This window comes from Haplochromis burtoni, unplaced genomic scaffold, assembly GCF_018398535.1.
Source record: "Haplochromis burtoni strain Fernald_Lab_line unplaced genomic scaffold, NCSU_Asbu1 Contig_20, whole genome shotgun sequence".
NCBI lineage: Eukaryota > Metazoa > Chordata > Actinopteri > Cichliformes > Cichlidae > Haplochromis > Haplochromis burtoni.
Genome location: NW_024582381.1, coordinates 138,618 through 150,856, shown reverse-complemented (window position 1 = coordinate 150,856; position 12,239 = coordinate 138,618). Strand labels below are relative to the sequence as shown.

The window sequence follows — 12,239 nt, the reverse complement described above, 5'->3', positions numbered from 1 at the left end:
CAGGCTTCAGCGTTTGGACAGCCATCTGCCCAGGCTTCAGCGTTTGGACAGCCGTCATCAGGAGTAAGCAGCACGGGTTTTGGGGGTGGCACAACACCGGCTTTTGGACAGACTGGAGGGCCTGGTCAGAGTTCAATGTTTGGGCAAACGCCTGCTTTTGGGCAGGCTTCGGGATTTGGCAAACAGCCACCAGCAATCGGCCAGCAGCCCTCTGGGTTTGGGAGCCCACTGAGACCCACAGTGAGTCAGCCTCAGCCTCTCGGGTTTGGACAGCCATCATCATCATCCACCACTGCCACCACCAACGCCAGTCTGCTTGGGCCAGGTCAGAGCAGGAGCTTCGCACCATCTGAATTTAGTTTCAGGCCAGCCAATGAGGCACTTTTCAAACCCATCTTTAGTGCCAGTCCCGAGCCAACCAACCCCCCAACCACTTCACTGTCCAACTCAGCTTTTGGTGGGTCCCAGACAACCTCCAGCACCACCACCACGGCTGGTTTTTCTCTGTTGCCTAAGCCTGGGTCTTTAGGTTTCAGCTTCTCTGAACCAGCCTCAGCCCCCTCTATCTCCTCTCAAAGTAACCCACTAACAACTGACAGCAGTAGTGGTCCAGCTACCACTCTTCAGTTCACCTTCTCCCAACCAGCCACACTCACCAGCTCCAGCACTAAGGCTGCCACCACAGAGCCCACCACCCCGTCGTCTTTCAGCTTTACACCCAAAACCCTCCAGCCTCAGGCATCGCAGCTTTTTGGAGGAACAACTTTTGGTCAGCCCTCAGCTTTTAGTGAAACCAAAACCAAAGAAGAGGCTAGTACAGATGTTAAAGTCCATACTGCCCAAGGGGACATCAACATATTTGCACGGCTTGGCAAAGGCACCAAGCGGAAAGACGATCCACCAATCTCCAGCACCGGCCTTGAGAAAACAGCTGTCCCTGAGGAGGATGTTCCACCTGAAGCAGAGTCACCGAGACATCCCCCAAAGAGGCCGCTGATGAGGTCGCATGGCCCACCAAGAGGATTAATCAGCCGAGCATTGAGCAGTCTTCGTAAGGATGGTGCTAAACCAGTGAGGCGGGAGGCTGCAAACGAACCGGAGAGGGAGGATGTCCAAATTCAGAGTGGTGACCTCTTTGTAACTCCACCTGCTGCCCAGACACTGACCAAAGATGTGCAGGATAAAGCCGAAGAATCAGGTGAGACATAAAAGTCATATATACTATGCATTAGTAATAAATGTTCGAAGGGTCATGACAAAAATCCTTCATCATGCAAAGTACTTCTAAACAATTGAAGACCAGTTTACTCGTCAGTGCTTACAATGACTGTAGTGATTTTTCTCTACAGATTCAGCAAAACCTTCAGAATCAAAGGTCGCAACCACGACCCCAAATAAACGTGGCTCACGCACTGAGAGCATGGACAGCCTGAGCGGCATGTCTCCCACCGACTGCACCTCACTCATGTGCAGGAACGTCCCTTCATCACTCAACAGAAGAGACACGATCGAGAAGCACTTTGCTCGGTTTGGGAAAGTTCACAAGATTATCTGCCGGCCCGCCAAGAACCTCACCATAGTGTACTTCAATGACCACGTGAGTCACCTCTTTGTACCCTCACCATCCTAAGTTAGAGGACTGGCATTCAGTTTAACTTTTCTCTCTCAAGCTTCTACTCTTTTATTGCAAGTATTTTGGAGTTTCCTATTCTACTTTATAGAGTGTAATGTAGATTTTTTTTTGTCTTTTCCCATCATCTCTTCCAGGCATCAGCGGCAAAAGCAAAGAAAAAAGGCAAAATCCTGCAAGGAAAAGAGCTTCTCCTCCTGTGGCAGAGAAAGAAGCAGAGTAAATGCAAACATTTCTTTAAAAGCTAGTTTATTTTGGCAAAAATATCCTCTAACACAGAGTGATGGTTCTTCTGTATTAATGTGTAATGTTATGGAGCAGGTCCAGGGGAGAAAGCGGGTAGACCTGGAACTGGAAAGGAGACGTCAGAAGGAGAAGGCCAGGAGGACATGGAGTCAAAAGCGGGTTCTTCTTCACCACTCCGGAGACCCACCCTGAGACCTCCCACACTCAGCAGCACGGTGACCTTCAGCCGCAGGTAACACAGCACCTAATTTTTACTTCACCAATAAAGCTGTCATGTAGTATGAAAAGTTTCCACAACATCATGGCTCTCTCACATGTGTCAGCTCCCCAGTGAAGAAACCTTCCCCCGTAAAGGCTCTACAGTTTGACACTGAACCTCAAAAAGAGAGCAGCACCAGCCAGAGCCAGAGCTCCGAGCGCCCGGTCCCATCCTCTCTCCTCCCCCTCATCGGGCAGGTGGCTGAGACCGCAGAGGACAAATACCGCCTCCTCGAGCAGAGAGACAAGATCCTGCGTCAAGGCAAAGCCACCTCTCACATCAGCCATTATTAACAGAGCTACAAAAAATAAATTAAAAAGGTGTGAGACATTTAGTGCTGATGTCTTTACAGGCCGGCCAAAGCGGACAGACCTCCACCTTTCCAAGGTATTTGTGGGGACGTGTCCTGACATGTGTCCTGAGAAGGAGAGGTACATGAGAGAAACTCGGAACCAGCTCAGCGCATTCGAAGTCATTCCAAGCACAGAGACGGTAATGTCTTTAATATCAATATTAATATTATTTAAAATATTAAATTTGACCTAGAACTCCATGTTTAGTATTCAGAAGATTCTCTGGAGCACATTTAGATTTAAACGCTTTATTCACTTCATCTGATTGCACTAATTGGACGTTTGGGTGCACAACATTGTAAACATATCTGCTATTCATAAATAATGAATGTGTAAATATCTGTTTAGGCTTAGTGATAAATAATAAAAAATATGTATACACTGGAGAGACACTGCAGACTAGAAATGTCCAACTCACTTAAGTTTGTGGGCCAAAGAAAGCCTCGTATGATGCCCGACAGTCAAACAACTAAATGTTTAAAACTTTTCTTTTAATTTAAACAAAAATTTGCTAAAATCTTTCAAATATAGTGAACTGTCGATTACAGAACTGATGATGAACCGCCTGAGATACTTTTAAATGTCTTCTTACATGTAATTAAAGTACTGTCATATTTTCACTTTTCACCCAGTGAGGTGATGTTAACATTACCTCAATGGGTAGTGCAGAATGAAAACCTTTCCAGTGAGACCCAGGACTCACTGGAAAGGTTTTACCTCTTGGCTGGCTTGGGAATGACGTTTTGTCCCCTTCCGATGAGATTAAAGAGGTGGCTGTGGTGAGGGAAGTTTTGGCTTCTCTGCTTAGACTGCTGCCCTGTGACTCAAACGCTGATGGATAGATGGATGAAATGGTTGTCAGTGTTTTTTGTAGCAGGCTGTAACCTGGTCATGCAAGGAAATTAGATTCTTCTTGCTGTAAACAATTTTTTCTCCTTCCGTTTCTGACCAGGTGGATCACGAAGCCGCCATCAAGGAGTACAGCCGCTCATCAGCCGACCAGGAGGAGCCCCTGCCCCACGAGTTGCGTCCTTTGCCGGTGCTCAGCATGACTATGGACTATCTGGTGACGCAGATCATGGATCTGGGCCACGACAACTACCGGGACTGGTACGACTTTGTCTGGAACAGAACCCGCGGCATCCGCAAGGTAGTGCTTCAGATGAGCTGCTCCAGCTATACTTAATTACAACTTCAAAAAACCTGTTTTGTTTCTGGAGGTTTAGGTGGGTGATTGGTGTGATTTAGTCATTGCTCTGGAGAGACTGATCCTCGTCTCCATCTCTCACTCACAGGACATCATCCAGCAGCACCTCTGCTGCCCACAAACGGTGTCACTGATTGAAAAGTGCACCCGCTTCCACGTGCACTGTGCCCACCACCTCTGCGAGGAGCACATGTCAACGTTCGACCCCAAGATAAACAACGAGAACATGACCAAGTGCCTGCAGAGCCTGAAAGAAATGTACCAGGACCTGGCTACACGTCACATCTTCTGCCCCCGTGAGCCGGAGTTCCGTCAGTACAGCGTTCTGCTGAAGCTCAACGATGGGGACATCCTGCGGTCAGTCACAGAAACATATACAGAATATACCCATTCGGTGCTCCAGCGAGCATTTCCTCTGTAATTTGTAGCTGCATCTCACACCTGACCCTTAATCTCCACGCAGTGAGGTGCAGCAGTTTCACGATGAGGTGCGAAACTCCGTCGAGGTGAAGTTTGCGGTGCAGGCGTTTGCTGCCGTCAACAGCAACAACTTTGTTCGCTTCTTCAAGCTGGTGAAAGGAGCCTCGTACCTCGCCAGCTGCCTCCTGCACAGATACTTCAACCAGGTCAGAAACAGCCTGGAAACCATGTCTGAATCTTTCTCAATGAGTTTGTTTACGCACTTTTTTCAGGGATGCTTCAATTGTGACACTTTTGGATCACAACCTAAATTTGCTGATTAAATCTTTGTTGCTCTTATTATTATTTTATTTTGTTTGTGTTGTTATTCATCTCCTGCACTGTGCCAGGAAACAATTTAATTATTTGATCTTTTATTCAGCACAAAATGAATGTGCCATACCAGATAATATTTTTATTTCCTGATATACTGTAGTCATCAAGCCTGATGGACTTTTTAATGACTTTTTTTTAAATGAGTGAGAGAAGGTTAAAACAGAGGATTGCAGTAACAGGATGGCAGCAGGTTGTTATAATGCTTACACTTGTGTTGTAAGCTCGTGCTGTATCTGGAGCGCACGTCAACCAGCTGACGACCACCAAATCCCAGTTAACCAACTTCCTGTCAATGTAATTATTATTCCTGGAACTGTATGATGGCATAATGGTTGTTAGCAGCTGTAGCTTATGTCTTAAACAATCCTTAAAAAAATATGATGCTTAACTTCAGCATGGAGATTAATTTAGATCTGGCAGGATATTAATTAAAGGGACAATATTTTAGTTTTTTGTTGGTTGAAAAGGTCAGAACAAATATTGATGTGTTGGAAAAAGATTTGGTGCTCATTAAAATAATACAGTTTTTTGTGCGGGTGTTGAAAACTCCTAAACTTCATGTCTGTGTGCAGGTCAGAGCTAAGGCGCTGAAGACCCTGAACATGGCTCACACTGTGGGTCCCCGCTCAACTTTGTTTCCTGTTAATGACGTCGTGCGGATGCTGATGTTCCGCACCCCTGCAGAAGCGACTGACTTCGTCCAGCAGTACGGCCTCAACGTCAACGACGGGTGAGCGTCCATGCCACTGGTTTCTCTCTCAGCTCCTTTCAGTGGAATGCTGTGTTTCTAAGGTCGTATTGCAGACTTATTGCATCGGCAAGACCACCTTAAATAGCCTTTGATTTAATCTCGTTTTTGTGTTTTACGTTTTGTCTGCAGCATGGTCGAGCTGAGTCGAATAGCCTATCAGGAGCCAGAGCTGCCGCTATCCCAGAAGAAGTCTGAGGTGATTCTCGCTAAGAGAACGGTCTTGATTGGGGAGGTGGTAAACGGAGGGCCCCTCCCGAACCCTCCCCAGCACACCCCCGTCTGCAGCTTTGACTCCCAGAACAAATACAGAGGAGAAGGAGGCTTGATCGAGGCCACGCCATCCCAGTTTAAAGGTTAACATGTTTTATTTTCTCCAGTTGTTGCACGCACGTTAGGTTATTCTATTTCTGTAAAACTCAACTAAGAATGATCATTTGATCACATTCAGGAGGCGAGGAAGTGAATTCTTTGATGCCTGTTTTGCCGTTTCAGTTGTTGGTGACAGAATGGAGCTGAAGGCGCCACCCAGTGGCGAGCTGCTGTCTCAGGTCGTACCAGTCAAAGCTCCCGATGTTCCCGCTGCCTTTGGGCCAGCTGCAGCTATTATAGATGAGACGGGAGAGCTCTCGACCCACCCAGCTGAGCCCCAGCTGCTATTCCAGCCTGTCAGACCCCCGTCACCTCCACCCAAACCTCAGCTGGTGTTCAGTGATGAGGTGGGGAAGAGTTCCCAGCTCTTCATAGACATTACCAATTCTCATTTTCAGTACAGGACGTTCTCTTGTAACTGTGTTTTTATAAGTAATGTGGATATTTTTGCAATTAAATTAAGGATTGCTCACTTAAAATCACTTGGTGTACCTTTAACAGTAAAGATAAAGAATTAATATTTTCCTTCCTTCTCTTAAAAGATGATAAGAACTCATTAAAACATTTTTTCTGTCGCTCGCTGCAGGACATCATGGCTGAGCTGGATGGTGTGGTAGAAGAGGTGGTTGATACAGCAGTGAGGGAGATGGCTGAGGCCGGCGCCAGCTACGCTTCAGCAGCGCTCAAGTAAGCTTATCATGAAAACCTGTGATTGCAGTGTGTGGGAGGAAGTCCTCCGGTTAACATGACTAATAACTGGCTGGGTTTTTTTGTTTATTTTTGTTTTGTGCAGGGAGAGCAGCGTGCAGGTGGAGATGATGGTGAGCGAGATCCTGAGGCAGATGCTACAGGAGGTGTCTGCCGCCGAGATCAAGCTGGAGCATGAGCGCATCGCTGAAGAAAAACGCAAGCTTGAAGAAGCCAGGTTGGTCTGCCAGCAGCTGGTTTATAACAGGCTTATCACCGCCCTGGGTTCAGTTAGGAAAAGGGCAAAATATCTTCTACTCTAACAACAGACTCGTGTTTTCCTAAGCCGCAATTGTGACTCTGTCTTAAATATTTTGGGCTGTTTTTGCCACGACTAACCCTGGTTTGTTTTTCCTTTTCTGTCTGTATCAGGAGGCGTCAGGAGCACGAGGCTTTCCTAACTCAGTTCAGCTTCTCTCTCTGCACAGAGGTGATGCACGAAGTGCTAGATGAGACCATAAAGGAGACCGCCGCATCTGAGATCCAGTAAGACTTAAACAGATCTGACCAAATGTGTAACTAAGCAAAATCTGTTATGTTAATTTTTGACCTGAATACAGTCGCTTTCCACGATACACGGTTCAAAATAATCCTTATTTGTCTTTTTTGGGCTTTGGCACAATTTTCAGTTCATCCTATGTCTCAGACAAGCTCTTTTAGCTCCTGCCTTTTAAGCCAACTGTCTTCTGATTGGCTGACCCACAAAGGAGGTGGGCGGGGCTTCTGTTGCAGATTGTGCAGAATAGAAAAACCAGCCCGACACTGAATGTTTGAAGAATTACTTACACACGCACACCAACCTCATTATTTAAGACTTGTTTCATATTTATTATGAGCATCCACTAACTTAACAGTATGCATGTGACAGAGGATGAGGACGAGTGGACATGCAAAACAAAAAGAGGAATGTCGTGACGTTGGAGCTCTTCGAGTGGCAGACATTAACTTAAAAAAATTGTTTTTCAGAGAGGCATTGAATGAGAAAGCAGAGCGGGTGGCTAAATGCACAGAGCAGGTGTGTGTGAGTCTAGTTGAGGAGACTCTGAATGCAGACATCGCTGTGTTGGTTGAAAACCTGCTTGAAGCAGAGCTGCAGCGTATCCACAAGTACATCAAAAGGTAAAAACATGGATAATGAAGGCACACGAGCAAAACAAAACGGCACCAAGAATCCCAGAAACGTCTTTCTGCAGTTTTTAAATATTCTTCTTCCTCATCTACCAGGTGGCGTGACGTGGTGGCTGTTCGCCGTCAGCTGAAGCGACAGATGCGAGGCTTTCCTGCAGCCCCTTGCTGCGTTGACCCTCGCTTTAAACTGAAAGCTCTAGCTCCCAGCGCCCCTGCTCAGCCCTCCATAGCAGATCTGGCTCGTGGTTTGGTCAACCTGGGAAATGCTGGCATGTTGGCGCTCTCCAGCACCAGGTGTGTGTATCTCCTGTCCTCTCCTGTCTCCTGTCAGTGTTGGACGATGAGCACAGTTCCTTTGCTGTAACATGTTTTCTGTCTGTCCAGGTTGTACGATATGAAACGAGGAGCAATCCACCAGATGAGAGTTCACTACTACTTTCAGCAGCTGCTTGAGTAAGTCCTGTTCCTGTGTTTGTTCAGTCAGCAGTCCGTGTCACAAAGTGTCATTTTGACCTGTTTCTGGCGTCGCCCTCAGCGAAACAGTTTGGGCGCCTCTCGACCTCCCGGCGCTGGTGACGGAAAGCATCCCCAACGCACCCGAGCGAATCTTCTGGAAGGCCGTCGTTCTTTTACCCAGCAACCATGAGAGCGTTGCCAGCCTGGCAGACAGGTGCTCTAATGCCCAAAAGATATTCTAGGCCCGGTTTTCTATGAACATTTCACTGATTGTGTCCTGTCTGTTATGATTTCAGGATCCTCTCTGACTGGCTGGAGGTGAAGCTCGGTGGGCATAAGGAGTCAGAGGGCAGGGAGGAGCAGCCAGAGGGCACCCTGCAGACACTGACTGTCACCAACACGCTGCAGGAGAGCGGACAGCGCACTCACAAAGTCCACATTAGCATCAAGGTCAGATCACGCGGGGCATGCAGAAATAGAAATATGATTATTCAGAGCAGAGCTGTGCTAGAATCACAATAGACAGGAGCTTCACGTTAGGTTAAATGTTTTAAGGCTGAAGCTGAAAGGCTTGTGTGAAGAAAAATAACTAGAATAGGCTTAAAGGGTAAAGAAGAAGCAGCTTTTTCAGGGACATAAATCATGTTTTGCTGAGATTAAAAGTACCAGAAGTCCGTTAATGATCAGAAAAAAAAAACGGTTAGGAATTATATTTTAATATTTCTTTCCCCACCCCGCAGGTGTCTCGAGGTCCGCTAAACGAAGACGGCCTGTCAAAAATGGAGGAGAGTTGTGAGCTCCAGGGGACGAGCGCCCTCATCATGCTGCTGCCCGCCCTGCCCACCGTGGAGCCTGATCAGGACGAGCAGGACGTCCCGCTGTTGTCCGCCTTGCTTCAGCTCAAACAGCTACAGCAAGCCAGCGCCTGGCACTGCCCACTGCCACTCGTCATCCTGGTGCCAGGGCTAGACGGGGGCGCTGCTGATGCACAGAAACTTGTTGAAGGTGAGAAATGGTAGTGAAGACAGCACGAAGAGATTTCTGTAGTAGTTGGTAAATGAGTGTTTTTAAAAAAGCTTCATCTCTTCTAGCTCTGAAGCTGCACACACTGGTGACGGACGGCCTGATATCGGAGTATACGTTCTTCTTCATACCAGAGACCACTAATGATCTGCAGGGATCCAAACAGGTACGCATTTGCTCCTTTGCCATCATGGAGGTTTTTTTTGGTCTTGCTTTTTTTCTTTACTGACCTTCTCCATCTTCTCTCCGTCCTGTCCTGTTGTTTGTCTTCAGATAAACCAGGCTGTGCGCTGGCTGGCTCTCCGTACTCTGCCACCTTTCAGTCTAACCTGTAAGACCCTAGTGGAGCTCATTGAGTCCACCTTAAGTCATGAATTCAGTCCCAGAGTTTACTCCCACCGGTTGGAGCGAGCTACCGCACATCTTCCATCCCAGGATCCAGCTCCTGTCGTTCAGCTTTACAACGCAGTCCTGACTCACGTTGCTGATAAAGTGGCATCTCAGGAGCTCTGCGGGCTCTCATGGCCTCCGGGCGAATTCTGTCTGCCTGACATGAGGGATTTTGTGCCTCATCTGGCCTGGAACTCCTACCAGCACCTGGCCTGGCTGCGGGAAATCATCCTCAGCCTGCAGCTGCCAGAGTGGGAGCAGCTGTCCACAACAGGTCAGTTTCACACAGAAAGAGATTTATCTTCCACAAAGATATTCAGAGGTTAATAATCCTATTTTATATATTTAATCATCTTATTTCTCTCTTTAGACTCGTGGTCTGAGCTGTGCTCCTCCATCTTTCGCTACGCTGCTAAGATCCCGGTCTCACGTCGCAATCAACCCCTCCTCATGTCTCGACTCGAAAACCTTCTGGAAAGAGTCAAGTTAATGAGTCGGCGCACCCGAACCCCCGGATACGCTGGAGAAGACGATGTATGTGTGGACTTAAGTTTGATTCCTTGGGATGACGTGCTGGTGATCTGCATTGACCACAAGCTGAAGGACTGGCAGATACCTAAACCACCTGTCTGCCAAGGTGAGGGCCATGCTGCTGTAATTAATTAAAACTAAATTTGAGACTAACTAAAACCATATAGAGCACTTAATAAAGTTGCCAAATACAATAAAAATGTAAAGACAATGTCTTAAGTTTTAGTCTTTGTCAGTTTGGTCTAATTTTCTGTGGAAGATCATCTTAAAAAAAATGCCTATTTTCCACTTTGCTATTGATGTTTTTGACCCATAATTCCTATTTATTGTTTGTTTTAAGATGCTGTGACAGAGGATGGAGAGATCCTGGTTTATTTCCCCAAATACTCACTGAAGGGCTTCCAGCCGCCCGAGGAGTGGACGGAGGCCATGAGGCAAACTCACAGAGAGAAGCAGCAAGAGAAGGAGGGGTAAGGAGGCCCAGGAAAACCCCACAGGCTGTCACTGCCTCTGAGACATGCGCATCTTTCTTTTAATCTGACAACACCTGAATGTGCAACACTATTGTGCAGTGCATGAAGCAAAAACTCAGACTCTCCAAAAACAGTCCTACTTAAATGCTCTAAAGCTGGCGTCATGGTGGCATCCTTGGAGCGCCTCCTTTGCTCTTCCTTTGTTCCTAATTCCTCCGGTTTTCTCCCTCCTCAGGGTGAGTGCAGCTGCTTATGCCACACCCACCACGGCGACCCTCAGGCAGAGGTTGTTCCACAGTCTGGTGGAGCCCGTCGAGGCTACGTCAGCCCCGCTGGACATCACCCACACGCCCACGCCACCGGAGCTGCTGGCTCACAAAGTCCTGCAGAGCTTAGAGGAGGAGAAAGCTGAAAGCAAGAGGTACACCTACATCACTGCTTTTAAATGTGATGGTCATGGATTAGGGTGGTGGGGCTCACACAGGTAGGGAGTTTTAGCCCCAGACAAGATTTTTATGACTATAAGGCCATCCCACACCCACCAGCTCAAGTGAACCTCAGTGAACCTCATGGCAGTTTGCAAAATCATCACAATTTTTAGTATAATGAGAATTTTCCACTTCTTTTCTGTCCCCTATGAGCAATTTTTCATCTGCTGGGTATCCAGGAGCAAACCATTACACCCTGATTCATTTTCTGCTGTGTTCGTTTCATTTTTGATTCAATATTAATTAAGAAGTCCCTGAAACCCTTGCGCAGGTTCAAAAGGTTCTTGTTGACTGAAGATTGTTTTTAGCCATCTCTAGTGGAGCTAAACTTGAGAGCAACTGAGTTTGGGCCTGAAAGAAAGAAACAAGAGCATTGTAATCAGAATGAACTCATAATCATCACAAGTCAAAATTGTGATTTTTAAATTGAAGTTTGATTGACTGGGGAGTCCGACAGTAAACACACCCTCTCTGCCTTTCTGCAGGAGCATGGAGCAGCTTCAGTGCTGGGTGGATGGCGACCCTTTGGAGCAATTGACCACCCCGCTCTTCCTCCCATCCTCCACCCTTCTGTCCATGCCCACCACCATAAGGCACACCCCCACAGCCAGGACTCGAGAGGCATCTTTCACACAGGTACGACTGTTTCCCGACACTGAAATAGGTTCGCTGTTTAAGCTGCTACAGGTAAAGAAAATCTTTTATCTTTCCAGGAGCCTGATGATCCTTTGGAAAAAGTGACCCGGCGTAAGACTGCTCCCGAATCTTTGACGTGGCGACTGAAGGAGCTGGAACGCCAGATTTTGGCAAGCCAAGAGGAAGAACTGGCCTGCAGGCTAAAGCTGAGCGGCATGCTGAGCATCGTCGATGACTGACAGCACTTGAAGCAAACAGAAGTGTTTGCATCTACATACCTGTCTGTGACATGATCATCACCTTTTCATCTCAGTGTGGTCGGGTTCACGGACTACAAATAGGAGTGTGGGGTTTTTTTGTTGTTGTTGTTGTTGTATATTTTTAGCACTGGATTAACTTTGTAACACTGACTCCGGATTTATTGTTGTTTATTAAGAGTGTCTCTGTGTAACTAGCACATTAAACGCTGGGGATTGAACTCCTTTAATCCCACATTATTATTGAATATATAATTGTTGAATAAAAGTGGAATATTTTTCTTGTAAAACCGTTTGTCATTGTTATCATTGCTTTATCACTGTCCAGCTGTGAGCCACATGTGTATGTTTATCTGAGCAGCTCTATGATTCCACGACCTCACTGTAAACTCCGCCCATTTCCCCTCCCACTCGGTTTGTGATTGGAAAGCCGAGTCTCTGCTCATGTCTCTCCATGTGGAGAACTCCTCGGACGGGCCTCGCATGGCCTCCTGGGAAGT

At 47.0% G+C, this 12,239-nt stretch overlaps 1 protein-coding gene across 3 annotated transcripts in view; it reads left to right on the top strand.

Moving 5' to 3' along the window:
• The window catches only part of LOC102288610 (minichromosome maintenance complex component 3 associated protein), a 13,060-nt gene extending 1,045 nt beyond the window's left edge, over nucleotides 1-12,015 (top strand). For 2 of the 3 annotated variants that reach the window (XM_005939840.3, XM_014339220.2), the window contains exons 2-29: nucleotides 4-1,198; nucleotides 1,350-1,597; nucleotides 1,768-1,849; nucleotides 1,952-2,108; nucleotides 2,200-2,396; nucleotides 2,488-2,627; nucleotides 3,441-3,638; nucleotides 3,784-4,052; nucleotides 4,159-4,321; nucleotides 5,063-5,220; nucleotides 5,371-5,594; nucleotides 5,734-5,957; nucleotides 6,197-6,297; nucleotides 6,404-6,535; nucleotides 6,730-6,843; nucleotides 7,324-7,476; nucleotides 7,582-7,779; nucleotides 7,870-7,938; nucleotides 8,021-8,155; nucleotides 8,238-8,391; nucleotides 8,682-8,946; nucleotides 9,033-9,130; nucleotides 9,238-9,628; nucleotides 9,725-9,991; nucleotides 10,226-10,355; nucleotides 10,594-10,779; nucleotides 11,332-11,482; nucleotides 11,560-12,014. In XM_005939840.3, coding sequence (XP_005939902.1) covers nucleotides 4-1,198; nucleotides 1,350-1,597; nucleotides 1,768-1,849; nucleotides 1,952-2,108; nucleotides 2,200-2,396; nucleotides 2,488-2,627; nucleotides 3,441-3,638; nucleotides 3,784-4,052; nucleotides 4,159-4,321; nucleotides 5,063-5,220; nucleotides 5,371-5,594; nucleotides 5,734-5,957; nucleotides 6,197-6,297; nucleotides 6,404-6,535; nucleotides 6,730-6,843; nucleotides 7,324-7,476; nucleotides 7,582-7,779; nucleotides 7,870-7,938; nucleotides 8,021-8,155; nucleotides 8,238-8,391; nucleotides 8,682-8,946; nucleotides 9,033-9,130; nucleotides 9,238-9,628; nucleotides 9,725-9,991; nucleotides 10,226-10,355; nucleotides 10,594-10,779; nucleotides 11,332-11,482; nucleotides 11,560-11,721 — 5,961 coding nt within the window. In that variant the 3' untranslated portion in view covers nucleotides 11,722-12,014. Of the gene's footprint in view, nucleotides 1-3; nucleotides 1,199-1,349; nucleotides 1,598-1,767; nucleotides 1,850-1,951; nucleotides 2,109-2,199; nucleotides 2,397-2,487; nucleotides 2,628-3,440; nucleotides 3,639-3,783; nucleotides 4,053-4,158; nucleotides 4,322-5,062; nucleotides 5,221-5,370; nucleotides 5,595-5,733; nucleotides 5,958-6,196; nucleotides 6,298-6,403; nucleotides 6,536-6,729; nucleotides 6,844-7,323; nucleotides 7,477-7,581; nucleotides 7,780-7,869; nucleotides 7,939-8,020; nucleotides 8,156-8,237; nucleotides 8,392-8,681; nucleotides 8,947-9,032; nucleotides 9,131-9,237; nucleotides 9,629-9,724; nucleotides 9,992-10,225; nucleotides 10,356-10,593; nucleotides 10,780-11,331; nucleotides 11,483-11,559 lie in introns of all 3 variants that reach the window. The other variant, XM_005939838.3, reaches the window with a different exon arrangement.
• The last annotated feature ends 224 nt before the right edge of the window (nucleotides 12,016-12,239 follow it).